Source organism: Panulirus ornatus, chromosome 44 (assembly GCF_036320965.1).
Source record: "Panulirus ornatus isolate Po-2019 chromosome 44, ASM3632096v1, whole genome shotgun sequence".
Lineage (NCBI taxonomy): Eukaryota > Metazoa > Arthropoda > Malacostraca > Decapoda > Palinuridae > Panulirus > Panulirus ornatus.
The window spans coordinates 16,572,713-16,595,497 of NC_092267.1; the positions used below are offsets into that span (position 1 = coordinate 16,572,713).

A 22,785-nucleotide genomic window follows, 5' to 3' on the forward strand; every position below is an offset into this window, starting at 1 on the left:
ATGGTGCAGCAATTAGTGTTCCTGACTGTGACGCATTCATGAGCCACCCAGGGTTGAGTGCATAGGTTCAAATCCTAGTTGCAGCAGTTGGTCCACAGTCAACTCAGTTGTTCATCCACCCCCAGAGATTGGTCAATAAAAAGGCCATTTGGCTCAGTTTTCCTGGGACTATCTTGCTGAAGCATGGGGTAGCAATACTGTTTCCTGTGGGGTGGAGTATCACCAGTAATGGATGAGGGCAAGGAAGTATGAATATTTACATGTGTATATATGTACTGGTCTGCGTATGTGTATGTGCATATATGCATATGTGCGTGTATGGGTGTTTATGTATATATATGTGTATATGAGTGGAAGGGCCATTCTTCGTCTGTTTCCTGGCGCTCCCTCATGGACACAGGAAATGGCAAATAAGTATAAAAAAATTTGATCATATTATTATACCTGATTGCTGTTTCCATCATCAGCGAGGTGGCACCAGGAAACAAACAAAGAATGGCCCATCCATTCATAACCACATAAATGTATATAAACGCCCATGCATGCACATATATACATGCATACATTTACATTTTCATACTTGTTTGCCTTCATCCATTCCTGGCGCTATCCCACCCCACAGGAAAAAGCATCATTACCCCCTGCTTCAGCGAGGTAGCGCCAGGAAAACAAACAAAAAAGGCCACATGCATTCACACTCTGTCTCTAGTTCTCATGTGTAATGCACTGAACCACAGCTTTCTATCCACATCCAGGCCCCACAGACCTTTCCATGGTTTACTCTAGATGTTTCACATGACCTGGTTCAGCCCATTGATAGCACGTCGTCCCCAGTATACATCATTCCAATTCACTCTATTCCTTGCATTCCTCTCTCCCTCCTGTATGTTCAGGCCATGATCACTCAAAATTTTTTTCGCTCCATCCTTCCACCTCCAATTTGGTCTCCTGCTTCTCCTTGTTCCCTCCACCTCTGACACATATATCCTCATTGTCAACCTTTCCTCACTCATTCTTTCCATATGTCCAAACCACTTCAACACACCCTCTTCTGCTCCCTCAACCACACTTTTTATTTCCACACACCTCTCTTACCCTTTCATTACTTAATCAAATCACTTCACACCACATTGTCCTCAAACATTTCATTTCTAACACATCCACCCTCCTCTGTACAACCCATCTCTGGCCCATGCCTCACAACCATATAAAATAGTTGGAGCTACTATTCCTTCAAACATACCCAATTTTGCTCTCTGAGATAACGTTCTATCCTTCCACACATTCTTCATCGCTCCCAGAACCTTCCCCTCCCCAACCCTGTGACTCACTTCTGCTTCCATGGTTCCACTCACTGCTAAGTCCACTCCCAGATATCTAAAATGCTTCACTTCCTCCAATTTTTCTCCATTCAAACTTACATACCAATTAACTTGTCCCTCATCCCTACTGAAACTAATAACCTTGCTCTTATTCACATTTACATTTCATCTGGAACCAATCCAGTGGTAAGTGACAGATTGAAAAGGCAGTCAAAGGCTTAACTATCTCATTCTTCGCCTCTTTCATTGCTATCAGAAAAAATCTATAATGGCCTGCCATTTTATTTATTTTCATTCTGGTTATTGCTGAAGGTATGCCTTCAGCTTTTATGTTAATCTGTTGAAGAATGCTCCCCTCTCCAACCAATGAAACTGGATTCAGGACATTGCTTGCTTTGATGCTAAATACAAATGCAAAACAGTTATTTCATATTTCTGAAATGGATTTGTCGTCTTGAACCAAATCTCCGTTTTCCATAAATAATGGACTTACTGACTGGGCAGGGACTCTCTTACTACTAATATATAAAACTGCTTAAGGTTTCCTTTGCTATTTTCAGCGATATACACTCCATACTGATGTTTCCTTTGTTGTGTAACTCTTACTTTCTCAGTGCAAATTTACATATCTTACTCTATTATGTGGGTTATTGGTCTCTTTGAGTTTCTTATGAGCAAATACTTTCTTACACAACACCACTGCACCATCTTGGCTTCACTTGAGAAAAAAACAATTTACTATGTAGTGACACATACTGCTCTGAAGTTTTACTGAATTTTCTCTATGTTATGTTCACGTCATTTTCAATGACCATATTATCCTAGTTTTGCCTGTCCAGATCATTAAAATTTGCATGCTTGAAATGGTATTTTTTGCAACTATCATGTTGACCAACATCATACATGTGGTGTTGAAAGTGACCTCAAAAGTAATTTGTCGATGATCAATTGTACCAAACTTTCCTCCAATTTCATATAATATCATTAATGAGTTCCTCATTTGTAGTTAGAACTAAATCATATATATTTTCATTGAGAATAGGTTTCCTGATTAATTGGATTTGGGTGCTACCAAGCAAATTTAGGTAAAGTCCATGCCCAGAGCTTCTGGCAAGGGATTTTCCCCATTTGCATACCAGCATTTCAAAATCTCCTATGATAAATTAAAAATTTCTGCTATTATATCATTATACTTTGTCGCTGTCTCCTGCGTTAGTAAGGTAGCGCATGGAAACAGATGAAAGAATGGCCCAACCCACCCACATACATATGTTTATACATAAACGCCCACACACACACATACAAACCTTTACATTTCAAAGTATACATACATATACATCTTTGTTTCACTCAGAGTCAAAACATTCAGGTTCCTTTCCTCAAACATACCACCTATCTCTCCTTTTTTCTCATCTTGGTTACATCCACACACATTTAGATACCCCAATCTGAGCCTTCGAGGAGGATGAGCACTCCCCGCATGACTCCTTCTGTTTCCCCTTTTAGAAAGTTAAAATACAAAGAGGGAGGGTTTCTAGCCCCCTGCTCCCAACCCCTTTAGTCACCTTCTATGGAATGCAGGGAGTGCATGGGAAGTATTCTTCCTCCCATACATTTCCCTGTTACTGGAAGTAGTACGGCCTTTGACTGCAGGAGCCTTTAGAAAGGTCCTAGGTAACACCAGGACTTGTTCAAAGATGCTGCTCCTGGGATGACCATGAGTAAAATATATATATACTTACTTCCTGGCCATGGAATCCCTTCAATCTTTATGAGTCTCTTACAGCACTCAAGTACATACAAAGTTTGGGACCATGGATCATAAAGAGTTCCGATGTGTGTATCTACTTGCAGAGAGTGCACAGCAATTGAGTTTCAAATGTAATGGTTCATCTTGTGAAATTTACCATCACGTTCCCTCCAGAACATGACCTCCAGTTTGATCTGATTTCTCTTTCTATCTTGTTCAACAGTATCACTTTAGCATTACACCCAAATGTCCCAGGTTCAAATACTTGGTAAGGTAGTTGATGTTTATAACTACAAAGACCCAATTCTTTTAGCAAAGTAACTTGATATAACCAGACGTTACATTATACTTTCTTTTTTTCTTTTTCTTTTAAACTATTCGCCATTTCCCACGTTAGCGAGGTAGCGTTAAGAACAGAGGACTGGGCCTTTTTTGGAATATCCTCACCCGGCCCCCTCTGTTCCTTCTTTTGGAAAATTAAAAAAAAAAACGAGAGGGGAGGATTTCCAGCCCCCCGCTCCCTCCCCTTTTAGTCACCTTCTACGACACGCAGGGAATACGTGGGAAGTATTCTTAATCCCCTATCCCCAGGGATATACTATGGTAGGTAATACTATTTCATAGAAACTGGTGGAATTTGTGCATACACAGGTAGGACACATTCACAAAACACTGGTGTGATATTTAAGGTCCAAAATTCTTCATAAATATACTGCATCCCTGTCCAGAAATAGAAGAAATATGAAAAGATCATAAAAGTGAGGGCATAAGTGCAATTAAATTAAGCAAGCATAAGAGAAGTAACAAAATCAACCATCATGCATAATATTTACCGCTACAGCTTCTGGTACCTGTCTGGCTGTCACGTCTCGGTCCTTCTTGTTGAAGTTGAGACGCTCTTTCATGGACTGCAACAGAAACCAAAAATCTATGTAGTATATCTTAAATCAGGATAAGTACTCTTAATAAACAATCAAATTATTTACATGTGAACATCATTAGGTAAAACATGTTTTGCATCATGTCATTATACCTCAAAATTATTGACATTGCTGATACAGCATATACAACCATTTAAATAACCTATGCACCAAGGAACTTAGCCCCCTCATCCACCATATAGCTTGCTTCAGCTTCCATGTGTCCATCTGCTGCATTGTCCACTCCCAAGTGTGTAAAACACTCCACTTCCTCCATATTCTCTTCACTTAAACTCACAATGGAACCAACTTGTCTCTTTCTTCTGCTAAACATTTTAACCTTGCTTTTATTCACTTTAACTCTCAATTTTCTCCTTTCACACACTTTCCAAAACTCAGACACCAGCTTCTGCATTTTCTCACATCAGTCTGCTACCAGATCATCAGCAAAAAGCGACCATCTCACATCCTAGGTGCTCCTGCTCACAACAAATTGCAAACCAGCACCTGCATATATTATAATAAAGAGGTTAATAATGTGAGAAAAAAAAGAAAACAAATTGGAACATAGGTGAAGGGTGCAAAAGGGAAAGTGACAACAGGTAGTGATGAAGGGAGGAGGAGATCGAGTGAGTATTTTGAAGTGCAGTTGAATGTGTTTGATGACAGGATGGTGGATGTAGGGTGTATAGGTCAGTGTGGTATTTGTCATGGACAGTGCTTTGGTGAAGAGAGAAGTGAAATTCTTATGTTAGATGAAATGTGAAGCAGCTGGAGTGAATGATACTACAGTTGAATTCATTACGAAAGGGGGTGACCGTGTTGATTGATTAATTAGGATATTCATATATGTATGGATCATAGCGAGTTACCCTGAGGATTGGCACAATGCATGTATAGTGCCACTGAACAAAGGCAAGAGGGTTTAAGATGAGTGCTCAAACAACAGAGATATAAATTTGTTGAGCATACCTGGTAAGTTGTATGCAAGGGTATTGACTGAAAGGATGAAGGTATATACAGAGCATCATATGGGGTGTGTGTGTGTGTGTGGTTTCAGAAGTGGTAGAGGATGTGTGTTTCAGATGTCTATTTTAAAGAATGTGTGTGATAAATAGTTACAGAAACAGATGCATTTGTATGTGGCATTTTTTGAATCAAAAGAAAGCATATGGTAGGGATGATAAAGGTTTCTTGTGGAAGGTTTCATGAATATACACTGTGGTAGGAAAGCTGCTTGAAGCAGTGAGAAGTTTTCATCAAGGGTGTAAGGCATGTGTACAAGTAGGAAGAAAGGAGAGTGAATGGTTCCAAGTGAAGATAGGTCTGTGGCATGGGTATGTGGTGGCACCATGGCTATATAATTTGTTCATGGATGGGGAGGTGTAGGAGGTAAATGCTGTCTTGGAGACAGTGGCAAGTATGCAGTCTATATGGGGGTAAGAGAGTATGAGAAAAGGGTCAGATACTGTCTGCTGATGATACAATGCTGGTGGCAGATTTGAGTGAGGAACTGTGGAAGTTTGTGACTGAGTTTGGAAGTGTGTGTGAGGGGAAGTTGAGAGTAAATGTGAATACAAGCAAAGTTATGAGGTTTAGCGGAGCCAAGAAACAGGCTAGTTGGCGTGTGAGTTTCAGTGGAGAAAAATTGAAACAAGTGAAGTGTTTTAGATATCTGTGAGTGGACATAGCAGCAAATTAAACTATGGAAGCAGAAGTGAGTCACAGGTGGATCAGGGGGTAAAGGTTCTAGGAGCACTGAAGAATATGTGGTAAGAGAGATCATTATCTGGAAGGGCAAAAATAGTTATGAACGAAGGTATAGTACTTCCAACAATATCATGTGGATGTGAGGCACGGGCTATAGATAAGCCTGCGCGAAGTAGGGTGTATGTGATGGAAATAAAATGTCTTGAGGACAATACATGGTGTTAAGTGGTTTGATCAAGTAAGAAATGGAAGGGTAAGAGAGAGGTGTGGTGATAAAAAATATGTGGCTGAGAGAGCTGAAGAGGGTATACTGAAATGGTTTGGACATATGGAGAGAATAAGCGAGGAAAGGTTGTGTCAGAAGGGGAGGGAACAGTGAGAATGGGGAGATGGAAGGATGGAGTGAAAAAGATTTTGAGTGATTGGGGCCTGAACATGCAGGAGGGTGAAAGACATGAGTGGGATAGGGTGATTGGGACAATGTGGTACAAAGGAGTCAACATACTAGTAATGGACTGAATCAGGGCATGTGAAGCATCTGGGATAAACCATGGAAAGGTCTGTAGGGCCTGGTTGTGGACAGGAAGTTGTGGTTTTGGTACATTACACATGACAGATAGAGAACTGATGCTAGAAGATGCAGCCTTTCTTAATCTGCTCTTCGTGATATCTCGTTAACTCAGGATAGTGAAAAAAAAAATTCTAAAATTTCCCAGACTGCTTCATACAACCTGGTTCAACCCAGAGACAGCAAGTCTTCAATTGTTAACCACATTGCTCCTATTCAGTCTATGCCTTGCACATCTCGCACCCTCCTGCATGAGCTGTCCCCAAGCCTTCAAAGCATCTTTCACTCTATCCCACCTCCTTGGTTCCCCCTTTTACGTATTTACGAATCAGGGCATGTGAAGCATCTGGGATAAACCATGGAAAGGTCTGTAGGGCCTGGTTGTGGACAGGAAGTTGTGGTTTTGGTACATTACACATGACAGATAGAGAACTGATGCTAGAAGATGCAGCCTTTCTTAATCTGCTCTTCGTGATATCTCGTTAACTCAGGATAGTGAAAAAAAAAATTCTAAAATTTCCCAGACTGCTTCATACAACCTGGTTCAACCCAGAGACAGCAAGTCTTCAATTGTTAATCACATTGCTCCTATTCAGTCTATGCCTTGCACATCTCGCACCCTCCTGCATGAGCTGTCCCCAAGCCTTCAAAGCATCTTTCACTCTATCCCACCTCCTTGGTTCCCCCTTTTACGTATTTCCTCCTTTTCTGAGATGTATACCCACTCAGTTATCCTTTCCTTACTCATTCTCTCCATAAGTCCAAACCATTTTAGCTCCCTCATACATACTCCTCTTATTAATGCACATCTCTCTTACCTATCATTTATCATTGATCAACCCTTCTTACACCAAATATTGTCCTTAAATATTTCACTTCCAACACTCACCCCATCATATACATTTTTGTCTAAAGCCTAAGCCTCACATTCAAACATCATGGTCAGGGCTACTATACCATCAAACATACCCATCTTTGTTCTTCGAGACAGTGACCTCTCTTTCCACAAACTCCTGAATACATTCAAGACCTTTGCCCCCTTACTCACTTTATAGCTCACTCCATCTCCCCACTTCCTTCACTGTCATATCCACTCCCAGGTATCTAAAACACTCTTCGTCTTCCAAATTCTTTCCATTCAAACTCAAACTACAAATTACCTGTCTGTTTTCACATACATTCTCTTTACCACCCAAACCATTAACAAATTAAACAGCCAAGGTAACATCAAAAACCTCTGCTCCAAATCCATCCTCACCCAGATCCACTTACCCTCCTCTCTACCTGTTCACATGCATATCTTACTCTCTCGATAAATATTCCTTACTGCCTCTAGTACCTTTCCTCCCACACCATATATTCATAGCACCTTCTACAAAGCATTTTTATCCACCTAATCACATGCTTTCTCCAAATCCATATATGCCACATACAAATCCTTCTGTTTCTCTATGTATTTCTCACACATAATCATCAAAGCAAACACCTGATCCACACATCCTCTAACACTCCTAAAACCACATTGTCCCTCCCCAGTCTGGTGATCTGTGCCTGCCACCACCATCTTATCAAAATATATTCATACACCTTACAAGGTAGTACACTTAACAAACTAATACCTTTATAATTCAAATACTCTCCTTCTCCCACGTGCCTTTGTACAATGGCACTATATACATACATTCTGCCAATCTTCAGGCACTTCACTATGATTTGTTGCCACCAAAAATCCTAACTAGCCAATCAACAAATTCAACTGCAATACCATCCATTCCAATATGTTGTGAAAGCTTTTGCTCCAGTAAGACCCCTCACCCCCTCCAACTTTTCAGAAGCTGCCGCCACCCCTGTGAGACTTAGACCAACTAACTAGTCACATTTCATCTTAAACAAGGCTTTCACCACCTCTTTCTCTTTTCACCAAACCATTTTCTATAATTCACTTTGCATGCATGCCTCCCTTACCCATACACTTTACATTTGATACATTCTCATCAAATACATTCTACAATCCTTCAAAGAACACACTCCAGCTCCCATAGGGAGAAAGAATACTTCCCATGCATTCCTCACGTGTCGTAGAAGGCGACTAAAGGGAACAGGAGTGGGGGGCTAGAAACCCTCCCCTCCTTGTATTTCAACTTTCTAAAAGGGGAAACAGGAGTAGTCACGCAGGGAGTTCTCATCCTCCTTGAAGGCTCAGATTGGGGTGTCTGAATGTGTGTGATTGTAACCAAGATGAGAAAAAAGGAGAGATAGGTAGTATGTTTGAGGAAAGGAACCTGGATGTTCTGGCTCTGAGTGAAATGAAGCTCAAGGGTAAAGGGGAAGAGTGGTTTGGGAATGTTTTGGGAGTAAAGTCAGGGGTTGTTGAGAGGATAAGAGCAAGGGAAGGAGTAGCACTACCTGAAATAGGAGTTGTAGGAATATGTGATGGAGTGTAAGAAAGTAAACTCTAGACTGATATGGGTAAAACTGAAAGTGGATGGAGAGAGATGGGTGATAATTGGTGCATATACACCTGGGCATGAGAAGAAAGATCATGAGAGGCAAGTGTTTTGGGAGCAGCTGAGTGAGTGTGTTAGTAGTTTTGATGCACGAGACTGGATTACAGTGATGGGTGATTTGAATGCAAAGGTGAGTAATGTGGCAGTTGAGGGAATAATTGGTGTACATGGGATGTTCAGTGTTGTAAATGGAAATGGTGAAGAGCTTGTAGATTTGTGTGATGAAAATGGACTGATGATTGGGAAAACCTGGTTTAAAAAGAGAGATGTAAATAAGTATACTTATGTAAGTAAGAGAGATGGCCAGAAAGCGTTATTGGATTATGTGTTAATTGATAGGCGCATGAAAGAGACTTCTGGATGTTAATGTGCTGAGAGGTGCCACTGGAGGGATGTCTGATCATTATCTTATGGAGGCGAAGGTGAAGATTTGTAAAGGTTTTCAGAAAAGAAGAATGTTGGGGTGAAGAGAGTGGTAAGAGTAAGTGAGCTTAGGAAGGAGACTTGTGTGAGGAAGTACCAGGAGAGACTGAGTGCAGAATGGAAAAAGATGAGAGTAAAGGATGTTAGGGGAGTGGGGGAGGAATGGGATGTATTTAGGGAAGCAGTGATGGTTTGCACAAAAGATGCTTGTGGCATGGGAAGTGGGCAGATTAGAAAAGGTAGTGAGTGGTAGGATGAAGAAGTAAGATTATTAGTGAAAGAGAAGAGAGAGGCATTCGGACAATTTTTGCAGGGAAATAATGCAAATGAGTGGGAGATGTATAAAAGAAAGAGGCAGGAGGTAAAGAGAAAGGTGCAAGAAGTGAAAAAGAAGGCAAATGAGAGTTGGAGTGAGCGAGTATCATTAAATTTTTGACAGAATGAAAGGATGTTTCGGAAGGAGGTAAATAAAGTGTGTAAGACATGAGAACAAATGGGAACATTGGTGAAGGGGGCTAATGGGGAGGTAATAACAAGTAGTGGTGATGTGAGAAGGAGATGGAGTGAGTATTTTGAAGGTTTGTTGAATGTGTTAGATGATAGAGTGGCAAATAAAGGGTGTTTTGGTCGGGGTGGTGTGCAAAGTGAGAGGGTTAGGGAGAATGATCTGGTAAACAGAGAAGAGGTAGTAAAAGCTTTGCATAAGATGAAAGCTGGCAAGGCAGCTGGTTTGGATGGTATTGCAGTGGAATTTATTAAAAAAGGGGATGACTGTGTTGTTGACTGTTTGGTAAGGATATTCAATGTATGTATGACTCATGGTGAGGTGCCTGAGGATTGGCGGAATGCATACATAGTGCCATTATACAAAGGCAAAGGGGATAAAGGTGAGTGCTTAAATTACGGAGGTATAAGTTTGTTGAGTATTCCTGGGAAATTATATGGGAGGGTATTGATTGAGAGGGTGAAAGCATGTACAGAGCATCAGATTGGGGAAGAGCAGTGTGGTTTCAGAAGTGGTAGAGCATGTGTGGATCAGGTGTTTGCTTTGAAAAATGTATGTGAGAAATACTTAGAAAAGCAAATGGATTTGTATGTAGCATTTATGGATCTGGAGAAGGCATATGATAGAGTTGATAGAGATGCTCTGTGGAAGGTATTAAGAGTATATGGTGTGGGAGGCAAGTGCTAGAAGCAGTGAAAAGTTTTCATCGAGGATGTAAGGCATGTGTACAAGTAGGAAGAGAGGGAAGTGATTGGTTCTCAGTGAATGTCAGTTTGCGGCAGGGGTGTGTGATGTCTCCATGGATGTTTAACTTGTTTATGGATGGGGTTGTTAGGGAGGTGAATGCAAGAGCTTTGGAGAAAGGGACAAGCATGCAGTCTGTTGTGGATGAGAGGGCTTGGGAAGTGAGTCAGTTGTTGTTCGCTCATGATACAGCGCTGGTGGCTGATTCGGGTGAGAAACTGCAGAAGCTGGTGACTGAGTTTGGTAAAGTGTGAGAAAGAAGAAAGCTGAGAGTAAATGTGAATAAAAGTAAGGTTATTAGGTACAGTAGGGTTGAGGGACAAGTCAACTGGGAGGTAAGTTTGAATGGAGAAAAACTGGAGGAAGTGAAGTGTTTTAGATATCTGGGAGTGGATTTGGCAGCAGATGGAACCATGGAAGCAGAAGTGAGTCACAGGGAGCGGGGGCGAAAGTTCTGGGAGTGTTGAAAAATGTGTGGAAGGCGAGAACATTATCTCTGAAAGCAAAAACGGGTATGTTTGAAGGAATAGTGGTTCCAACAATGCTATATGGTTGCAAGGCATGGGATATAGAGTTGTGCAGAGGAGGGTGGATGTGTTGGAATTGAGATGTTTGAGGACAAAATGTGGTGTGAGGTGGTTTGATCGAGTAAGTAATGAAAGGGTAAGAGAGATATGTGGTAATAAAAAGAGTGTGGTTGAGAGAGCAGAAGAGGGTGTTTTGAAATGGTTTGGTCATATAGAGAGAATGAGGGGGAAAAGATTGGCAAAGAGGATATATGTGTCAGAGGTGGAGAGAACGAGGAGAGGTGGGAGACCAAATTGGAGGTGGAAGGATGGAGTGAAAAAGATTTTGAGCAATCTGGGCCTGAACACGCAGAAGGGTGAAAGGTGTGCAAGGAATAGAGTGAATTGGAACAATGTGGTATACCAGGGTCGACGTGCTGTCAATGGATTGAACCAGGGCATGTGAGGCGTCTGGGGTAAACCATGGAAAGTTTTGTGGGGCCTGGATGTGGAAAGGTAGCTGTGGTTTCGGTGCATTATACATGACAGCTAGAGACTGAGTGTGAACGAATGTGGCCTCTGTTGTCTTTTCCTTGCTCGCATGTGGGGTGGCGACAAGAATGAATGAAGGCAGCAAGTATGAATTATGTACATGTATTTATATGTATATGTCTGTGTATATATATATATATATATATATATATATATATATATATATATATATATGGATGGGGTTGTTAGGGAGGTGAATGCAAGAGTTTTGGAAAGAGGGGCAAGAATGAAGTCTGTTGTGGATGAGAGAGCTTGGGAAGTGAGTCAGTTGTTGTTCGCTGATGATACAGCGCTGGTGGCTGATTCATGTGAGAAACTGCAGAAGCTCGTGACTGAGTTTGGTAAAGTGTGTGAAAGAAGAAAGTTAAGAGTAAAATGTAAATAAGAGCAAGGTTATTAGGTACAGTAGGGTTAAGGGTCAAGTCAATTGGGAGGTAAGTTTGAACGGAGAAAAACTGGAGGAAGTAAAGTGTTTTAGAAATCTGGGAATGGATCTGGCAGCGGATGGAACCATGGAAGCGGAAGTGAATCATAGGGTGGGGGAGGGGGCGAAAATCCTGGGAGCCTTGAAGAATGTGTGGAAGTCGAGAACATTATCTTGGAAAGCAAAAATTGGTATGTTTGAAGGAATAGTGGTTCCAAAAATGTTGTATGGTTGCGAGGCGTGGGCTATGGATGGAGTTGTGCGCAGGAGGTTGGATGTGCTGGAAATGAGATGTTTGAGGACAATGTGTGGTGTGAGGTGGTTTGATCGAGTAAGTAATGTAACTTAGGGTAAGAGAGATGTGTGGAAATAAAAAGAGCGTGGTTGAGAGAGCAGAAGAGGGTGTTTTGAAATGGTTTGGACACATGGAGAGAATGAGTGAGGAAAGATTGACCAAGAGGATATATGTGTCAGAGGTGGAGGGAACGAGGAGAAGTGGGAGACCAAATTGGAGGTGGAAAGATGGAGCAAAAAAGATTTTGAGTGATCGGGGCATGAACATGCAGGAGGGTGAAAGGCGGGCAAATAACAGAGTGAATTGGATCGATATGTTATACCGGGGTTGACATGCTGTCAGTGGATTGAATCAGGGCATGTGAAGCGTCTGGGGTAAATCATGGAAAGCTGTGTAGGTATGTATATTTGCGTGTGTGGACATGTATGTATATATATGTGTATGGGGGTGGGTTGGGCAAAAAAAAAAAAAAAAATATATATATATATATATATATATATATATATATATATATATATATATATATATATGGTAGACTGGTTGGTAAGGTTATTTAATATATGTATGACTCATGGTGAGGTGCCTGAGGATTGGCGGAATGCGTGCATAGTGCCATTGTACAAAGGCAAAGGGGATAAGAGTGAGTGCTCAAATTACAGAGGTATAAGTTTGTTGAGTATTCCTGGTACATTATATGGGAGGGTATTGATTAAGAGGGTGAGGGCATGTACAGAGCATCAGATTGGGGAAGAGCAGTGTGGTTTCAGAAGTGGTGGAGGATGTGTGGATCAGGTGTTTGCTTTGAAGAATGTATGTGAGAAATACTTAGAAAAGCAAATGGATTTGTATGTAGCATTTATGGATCTGGAGAAGGCATATGATAGAGTTAATAGAGATGATCTGTGGAAGGTATTAAGAATATATGGTGTGGGAGGAAAGTTGTTAGAAGCAGTGAAAAGTTTTTATCGAGGATGTAAGGCATGTGTACGTGTAGGAAGAGAGGAAAGTGATTGGTTCTCAGTGAATGTAGGTTTGCGGCAGGGGTGTGTGATGTCTCTATGGTTGTTTAATTTGTTTATGGATGGGGTTGTTAGGGAGGTGAATGCAAGAGTTTTGGAAAGAGGGGCAAGTATGAAGTCTGTTGTGGATGAGAGAACTTGGGAAGTGAGTCAGTTGTTGTTCGCTGATGACACAGCGCTGGTGGCTGATTCATGTGAGAAACTGCAGAAGCTGGTGAGTGAGTTTGGTAAAGTGTGTGAAAGAAGAAAGTTAAGAGTAAGTGTGAATAAGAGCAAGGTTATTAGGTACAGTAGGGTTGAGGGTCAAGTCAATTGGGAGGTAAGTTTGAATGGAGAAAAACTGGAAGAAGTAAAGTGTTTTAGATATCTGGGAGTGGATCTGGCAGCGGATGGAACCATGGAAGCGGAAGTGAATCATAGAGTGGGGGAGGGGGCGAAAAATCCTGGGAGCCTTGAAGAATGTGTGGAAGTCGAGAACATTATCTCGGAAAGCAAAAATGGGTATGTTTGAAGGAATAGTGGTTCCAACAATGTTGTATGGTTGTGAGGCGTGGGCTATGGATAGAGTTGTGCGCAGGAGGGTGGATGTGCTGGAAATGAGATGTTTGAGGACAATGTGTGGTGTGAGGTGGTTTGATCGAGTAAGTAATGTAACTTAGAGTAAGAGAGATGTGTGGAAATAAAAAGAGTGTGGTTGAGAGAGCAGAAGAGGGTGTTTTGAAATGGTTTAGGCACATGGAGAGAATGAGTGAGGAAAGATTGACCAAGAGGATATATGTGTCGGAGGTGGAGGGAACGAGGAGAAGTGGGACACCAAATTGGAGGTGGAAGGATGGAGTGAAAAAGATTTTGTGTGATCGGGGCCTGAACATGCAGGAGGGTGAAAGGAGGGCAAGGAATAGAGTGAATTGGAGCGATGTGGTATACAGGGGTTGACGTGCTGTCAATGGATTGAACCAGGGCATGTGAAGCGTCTGGGGTAAACCATGGAAAGCTGTGTAGGTATGTATATTTGTGTGTGTGGACGTGTGTATGTACATGTGTATGGGGGGGGTTGGGGAATTTCTTTCGTCTGTTTCCTTGCGCTACCTCGCAAACGCGGGAAACAGCGACAAAGTATAAAAAAAAAAAAAAATATATATATATATATATATATATGGTTGCGAGGCGTGGGCTATGGATAAAGTTATGTGCAGGAGGATGGATGTGCTGGAAATGAGATGTTTGAGGACAATGTGTGGTGTGAGGTGGTTTGATCGAGTGAGTAACGTAAGGGTAAGAGAGATGTGTGGAAATAAAAAGAGCGTGGTTGAGAGAGCAGAAGAGGGTGTTTTGAAGTGGTTTGGGCACATGGAGAGAATGAGTGAGGAAAGATTGACCAAGAGGATATATGTGTCGGAGGTGGAGGGAACGAGGAGAAGAGGGAGACCAAATTGGAGGTGGAAAGATGGAGTGAAAAAGATTTTGTGTGATCGGGGCCTGAACATGCAGGAGGGTGAAAGGAGGGCAAGGAATAGAGTGAATTGGAGTGATGTGGTATACCGGGGTTGACGTGCTGTCAGTGGATTGAATCAAGGCATGTGAAGCGTCTGGGGTAAACCATGGAAAGCTGTGTAGGTATGTATATTTGCGTGTGTGGACGTATGTATATACATGTGTATGGGGGGGGGTTGGGCCATTTCTTTCGTCTGTTTCCTTGCGCTACCTCGGAAACGCGGGAGACAGCGACAAAGTATAATAAAAAATAAAAAAAAATATATTATAAATATATATATATATATATATATATATATATATATATATATATATCTTTTTCTTTCTTTTCTTTCAAACTATTCGCCATTTCCCGCATTAGCGAGGTAGCGTTAAGAACAGAGGACTGGGCCTTTGAGGGAATACCCTCACCTGGCCCAATTCTCTGTTCCTTCTTTTGGAAAAAAAAAAAAATTACAGAGGTATAAGTTTCTTGAGTATTCCTGGGAAATTATATGGGAGGATATTGATTGAGAAGGTGAAGGCATGTACAGAGCATCAGATTGGGGAAGAGCAGTGCGGTTTCAGAAGTGGTAGAGCATGTGTGGATCAGGTGTTTGCTTTAAAGAATGTATGCGAGAAATACTTAGAAAAGCAAATGGAATTGTATGTAGCATTTATGGATCTGAAGACGGCATATGATAGAGTTGATAGAGATGCTCTGTGGAAGGTATTAAGAATATATGGTGTGGGAGGCAAGTTGTTAGAAGCAGTGAAAAGTTTTTATCGAGGATGTAAGGCATGTGTACGTGTAGGAAGAGAGGAAAGTGATTGGTTCTCAGTGAATGTAGGTTTGCGGCAGGGGTGTGTGATGTCTTCATGGTTGTTTAATTTGTTTATGGATGGGGTTGTTAGGGAGGTGAATGCAAGAGTTTTGGAAAGAGGGGCAAGTATGAGGTCTGTTGTGGATGAGAGAGTTTGGGAAGTGAGTCAGTTGTTGTTCGCTGATGATACAGCGCTGGTGGCTGATTCATGTGAGAAACTGCAGAAGCTGGTGACTGAGTTTGGTAAAGTGTGTTGAAGAAGAAAGTTAAGAGTAAATGTGAATAAGAGCAAGGTTATTAGGTACAGTAGGGTTGAGGGTCAAGTCAATTGGGAGGTGAGTTTGAATGGAGAAAAACTGGAGGAAGTGAAGTGTTTTAGATATCTGGGAGTGGATCTGTCAGCGGATGGAACCATGGAAGCGGAAGTGGATCATAGGGTGGGGGAGGGGGCGAAAATTCTGGGGGCCTTGAAGAATGTGTGGAAGTCGAGAACATTATCTCGGAAAGCAAAAATGGGTATGTTTGAAGGAATAGTGGTTCCAACAATGTTGTATGGTTGTGAGGCGTGGGCTATGGATAGAGTTGTGCGCAGGAGGATGGATGTGCTGCAAATGAGATGTTTGAGGACAATGTGTGGTGTGAGGTGGTTTGATCGAGTGAGTAACGTAAGGGTAAGAGAGATGTGTGGAAATAAAAAGAGCGTGGTTGAGAGAGCAGAAGAGGGTGTTTTGAAGTGGTTTGGGCACATGGAGAGAATGAGTGAGGAAAGATTGACCAAGAGGATATATGTGCCGGAGGTGGAGGGAACGAGGAGAAGAGGGAGACCAAATTGGAGGTGGAAAGATGGAGTGAAAAAGATTTTGTGTGATCGGGGCCTGAACATGCAGGAGGGTGAAAGGAGGGCAAGGAATAGAGTGAATTGGAGCGATGTGGTATACCGGGGTTGACGTGCTGTCAGTGGATTGAATCAAGGCATGTGAAGCGTCTGGGGTAAACCATGGAAAGCTGTGTAGGTATGTATATTTGCGTGTGTGGACGTATGTATATACGTGTGTATGGGGGGGGGGTTGGGCCATTTCTTTCGTCTGTTTCCTTGCGCTATCTCGCAAACGCGGGAGACAGCGACAAAGTATAAAAAAAAAATATATATATATATATATATATATATATATATATATATTATTTTTTATTATACTTTGTCACTGTCTCTCGCGTTTGCGAGGTAGCGCAAGGAAACAGACGAAAGAAATGGCCCAACCCCCCCCCCATACACATGTATATACATACGTCCACACACACAAATATACATACCTACACAGCTTTCCATGGTTTACCCCAGACGCTTCACATGCCTTGATTCAATCCACTGACAGCACGTCAACCCCGGTATACCACATCGCTCCAATTCACTCTATTCCTTGCCCTCCTTTCACCCTCCTGCATGTTCAGGCCCCGATCACACAAAATCTTTTTCACTCCATCTTTCCACCTCCAATTTGGTCTCCCTCTTCTCCTCGTTCCCTCCACCTCCGGCACATATATCCTCTTGGTCAATCTTTCCTCACTCATTCTCTCCATGTGCCCAAACCACTTCAAAACACCCTCTTCTGCTCTCTCAACCACGCTCTTTCTATTTCCACACATCTCTCTTACCCTTACGTTACTCACTCGATCAAACCACCTCACACCACACATTGTCCTCAAACATCTCATTTCCAGCACATCCATCCTCCTGCGCACAACTCTATCCATAGCCCACGCCTCGCAACCATACAACATTGTTGGAACCACTATTCCTTCAAACATACCCATTTTTGCTTTCCGAGATAATGTTCTCGACTTCCACATATTCTTCAAGGCTCCCAGAATTTTCGCCCCCTCCCCCACCCTATGATCCACTTCCGCTTCCATGGTTCCATCCGCTGCCAGATCCACTCCCAGATATCTAAAACACTTCACTTCCTCCAGTTTTTCTCCATTCAAACTCACCTCCCAATTGACTTGACCCTCAACCCTACTGTACCTAATAACCTTGCTCTTATTCACATTTACTCTTAACTTTCTTCTTTCACACACTTTACCAAACTCAGTCACCAGCTTCTGCAGTTTCTCACATGAATCAGCCAACAGCGCTGTATCATCAGCGAACAACAACTGACTCACTTCCCAAGCTCTTTCATCCCCAAAAGTCTTCATACTTGCCCCTCTATATATATATATATATATATATATATATATATATATATATATATATATATATATATATATATATATATATTTTTTTTTTTTTTTTCTTTTCATACTATTCGCCATTTCCCACATCAGTGAGGTAGCGTTAAGAACAGAGGAATGGGCCTTTGAGGGAATATCCTCACTTGGCCCCCTTCTCTGCTACTTCTTTTGGAAAATTAAAAAAAACTAGAGGGGAGGATTTCCAGCCACCCGCTCCCTCACCTTTTAGTCGCCTTCTACAACACGCAGGGAATACGTGGGAAGTATTCTTTCTCCCCAATTCCCAGGGATATATATATATATATATATATATATATATATATATATATATATATATATATATATATATATATATATATTATCTCTGGGGATAGGGGATTAAGAATACTTCCCACGTATTCCCTGCATGTTGTAGAAGGTGACTAAAAGGGGAGGGAGCGGGGGGCTGGAAATCCTCCCCTCTCTTTTTTTTTTAATTTTCCAAAAGAAGGAACAGAGTGGGGCCAGGTGAGGATATTCCAAAAAAGGCCCAGTCCTCTGTTCTTAATGCAACCTCACTATTGCGGGAAATGGCGAATAGTTTAAAAAAAAATATATATATATATATATATATATATATATATATATATATATATATATATATATGGAGAAAAACTGGAGGAAGTGAAGTGTTTTAGATATCTGGGAGTGGATCTGTCAGCGGATGGAACCATGGAAGCGGAAGTGGATCATAGGGTGGGGGAGGGGGCGAAAATGTTGGGAGCCTTGAAAAATGTGTGGAAGTCGAGAACATTATCTCGGAAAGCAAAAATGGGTATGTTTGAAGGAATAGTGGTTCCAACAATGTTGTATGGTTGCGAGGCGTGGGCTATGGATAGAGTTGTGCGCAGGAGGATGGATGTGCTGGAAATGAGATGTTTGAGGACAATGTGTGGTGTGAGGTGGTTTGATCGAGTAAGTAACGTAAGGGTAAGAGAGATGTGTGGAAATAAAAAGAGCGTGGTTGAGAGAGCAGAAGAGGGTGTTTTGAAATGGTTTGGGCACATGGAGAGAATGAGTGAGGAAAGATTGACCAAGAGGATATATGTGTCGGAGGTGGAGGGAACGAGGAGAAGAGGGAGACCAAATTGGAGGTGGAAAGATGGAGTGAAAAAGATTTTGTGTGATCGGGGCCTGAACATGCAGGAGGGTGAAAGGAGGGCAAGGAATAGAGTGAATTGGAGCGATGTGGTATACAGGGGTTGACGTGCTGTCAGTGGATTGAATCAAGGCATGTGAAGCGTCTGGGGTAAACCATGGAAAGCTGTGTAGGTATGTATATTTGCGTGTGTGGACGTGTGTATGTACGTGTGTATGGGGGTTGGGCCATTTCTTTCGTCTGTTTCCTCGCGCTACCTCGCAAACGCGGGAGACAGCGACAAAGTATAAAAAAAAAAAAAAAAAAAAAAAAATATATATATATATATATATATCTTTTCTTTCATACTATTCGCCATTTCCCGCATTAGCGAGGTAGCGTTAAGAACAGAGGACTGGGCCTTTTTTGGAATATCCTCACCTGGCCCCCTCTGTTCCTTCTTTCGGAAAATTAAAAAGAAAAAAAAAAAAGAGAGAGGTGAGGATTTCCAGCCCCCCGCTCCCTCCCCTTTTAGTCGCCTTCTACGACACGCAGGGAATACGTGGGAAGTATTCTTAATCCCCTATCCCCAGGGATAATATATATATATATATATATATATATATATATATATATATATATATATATATATACACGCTGAAATGTATATGTGCATGTGTAGACGTGTATGTATATGTATGTGTATGTGGGTGGGTTGGGCCATTCTTTTCGTCTGTTTCCTTGCTCTACCTCGCTAATGTGGGAAACAGCGACAAAGCATACTTAATGAATATATAATAAATAAATAAACCTTCCAAACATCTTTTTCTTTCCTGAAGTTTGCTGACACTCACACAACCCTTATTTAACTCCTTTTTCAACCCCAGCACCTTACCCTTGACTCCTAACACTGTCTTTCATACATATCCCAATTACCCACACTCCTTCCCTGGAATTACTGCCCATACACCACTTGTTTCTCTTTCGCCAGCAACCTTACTTCATAATCCCACCACTCACTACCCTTTCTTACCTACCCATCACTTTCTTACCTGCCAAACTCTTCTTCCACATGCCTCAAGCCGTACCCAGAAGCTGTGCTGGACCATGGGTCATATGTAAACATTTTACTTAAACACATGAATATTTTTTACCACTAGGGATGATGAAATTAACCGCAACTTTGGACCAGCAAAGCACATCTGACCACAGAGCCAAACCTGTATCACCAAAGCACACCACTCCATCAGATGCTCCAGCTATCTTCTTTGGTACCATCTCTGCTGCATAACACTCCCATTCATTAACAATTATAGTATTCAGAGCTTTTGACATGCAGCAACCACTTGGTCGAGAACACTCAAAGCACCTACCCAAACTCTTGCACACCTAAAACAAACACCCTTCAAGCACCTTAAGAATATGCAACCTCTCTCCTCGATTAAAGCGTACTAATCCACAGAACCCCACAGCTCAAAATATGCAACCTCTCTCCTCAGTCAAACTGTACTAATCCACAGAACCCCTAAGCTCAAAATATGCAACCTCTCTCCTCAGTCAAACTGTACGAATCCACAGAACCCCAAAGCTTAAAATACACAACTCCTTACAATCAAACTGTACTAATTAATAGAACCCCACAGCTCAAAATACACAACCCCTCTCCTCACAATCAAACTGTACTAATTAATAGAACCCCACAGCTCAAAATACACAACCCCTCTCCTTACAATCAAACTGTACTAATTAACAGAACCCCACAGCCCAAAATACACAACCCCCCCCTCCTCACAATCAAATTGTACTAATTCACAGAACCCTAACCACAAACAAAACATCCTAAAATTCAATGCTAATGGTATCAAAAGCAATCACACAAAAGTATTCCAACATAGACTCACAACAAACCCATAACCCTCATCCAAGAAACCACACTTATAGTTACTTCAGCCATCCTCCCACCTTCCTACAAGTCCATAACCCTAAAACAACAGAGTCAATATATAAAAGGAGGACGACTCATAACTCACTGACCTCATCTTCCCTTTCACTGTTACCACTCCTAGTACAAAGCATATTACTGACAGTGACGACAACTTTGAAATGCAATTCATGAAAATATAATGACAACAACTTTGAAACGCAAATTATACACCTACAAACCTTCCTACCTGTATCCCTAACCTACAGAACCCAATTAATTCCTGTCTATGAGGAGATTTCAATGCCCATCATCCCACACTACTCAATACCCATACATGAGATCCTAAAGATGACCTACTCAGAACTGAACTGCATCCTTTCACAATCCCTCACCAGCACAATCCACCAACTTGACTCCTCCCCCCCATCCATGAACCATAGCAGCCAAAACCCCTAACTCTCGCTCACCAGCAATGCACACAAGGATCGACTGAGGAATACTATAAGAAATCAACAACATGACCCCCAAACTTCTCTCCCAGTGACCTACCTTGACCTCGTCCTTGGTGTGTTCTATGAAGGTCCTCCTCGTCGCTAGCTCGCCACCATCGATCTTGAACTTCCTTGGGTTCTTCTCGACGATACGTGGACACTGGGCGTTAAGGAACACTAACATGAAGGCATAGAGCAGCGCGGCCGCCGCTACGTACAGAGACAACTCTAGTTCCACCTGCAGCAGCAGCTGGTACACCAGCGGGGGCACGGGAGGGGCAGCAGGTGGCTCTGACGACCCCCACCCCCAAGGGGGGCCGTCCATCCTGGTGGCCAGGGGCTGACCACCACGGTCAGCGGGAGGGTCACAGAGCCGGCGGTAGCGAGACACTGTCACGAACTCCAGGTATAAGGTGAAGAGGTCGGACATGGGTGGCTAGGTCAGTGGATGGGTCCCCACTCTATTTTCACTAGGATATGGATGGTGGAAAAGGATGTGGTGCTACAACAGTGATCGGGATGTACAAAGATATTGGTTTAGCCTCTGGAAACGAACCATTTAGGGGGAAAGCTGAAGCATAAAGGAATGTGAGGAGATGACACAAAAGGTGGAGGACGGATATACTAAATGTATTACGAGGATGAAGTACGAAGAGACTACATCATTAATAAATTAAAAGCTCAAACGTAAACACTACAGAGCAACACCCATCACTTATAATTCAAGCTGTAGAATAAATACAAGAAGGTACGGGCTTGACAGGAGAGAGAGAGAGAGAGAGGTGCTATATAACAGGTCAGTGAAGGGTTGAGGAGGATTCGATCCAGGGAATACAAGACTTCACCAAGACCTCACGCTACCTCTCCATCTTCCCTTAGCCATCCTGTTCGTCTCTTCAAAGGGGGAGGAAGGTCACAAGGTCACTGCTTGACAACAACGCCAACAGATAAACGCATCATCATTAGATCGTTACACTGAATACATTAATAATGGCGGTAGTTATTTAGATGTCCGACGAATGAATAATCCTATTTCTGAACACACCATTGATCAAAAGCCAAACGCGGGGAGATGGCAAAGACCACTGGATCCAGAATGATAAATCCCTTGGAATCCGTTTTTCTTGCTAATCCAGAATGATAAATCCTCTGGAATCCGTTTTTCTTGCTAATCCAGAATGATAAATCCCTTGGAATCCGTTTTTCTTGCTAATCCAGAATGATAAATCCCTTGGAATCCGTTTTTCTTGCTAATCCAGAATGATAAATCCCTGGAATCCGTTTTTCTTGCTAATCCAGAATGATAAATCCTCTAGAATCCGTTTTTCTTGCTAATCCAGAATGATAAATCCTCTAGAATCCGTTTTTCTTGCTAATCCAGGATGATAAATCCTCTGGAATCCGTTTTTCTTGCTAATCCAGAATGATAAACCCCTTGGAATCCGTTTTTCTAGCTTATATATTTCCCTGGAAACCTCA

General features: G+C 42.0%; 1 protein-coding gene across 3 annotated transcripts in view; it reads right to left on the reverse strand.

The window, feature by feature from the left end:
- Window positions 1-22,785, reverse strand: part of Syx6 (Syntaxin 6) — a 226,848-nt gene that overhangs the window by 51,773 nt on the left and 152,290 nt on the right. For 2 of the 3 annotated variants that reach the window (XM_071687940.1, XM_071687938.1), the window contains exons 3-4: window positions 21,365-21,459; window positions 3,906-3,980 (exon numbers count right to left, since the gene is read on the reverse strand). In XM_071687940.1, the coding sequence (XP_071544041.1) occupies window positions 3,906-3,980; window positions 21,365-21,459 (170 nt within the window). The remainder of the gene's footprint in view (window positions 1-3,905; window positions 3,981-21,364; window positions 21,460-22,785) is intronic. The other variant, XM_071687939.1, reaches the window with a different exon arrangement.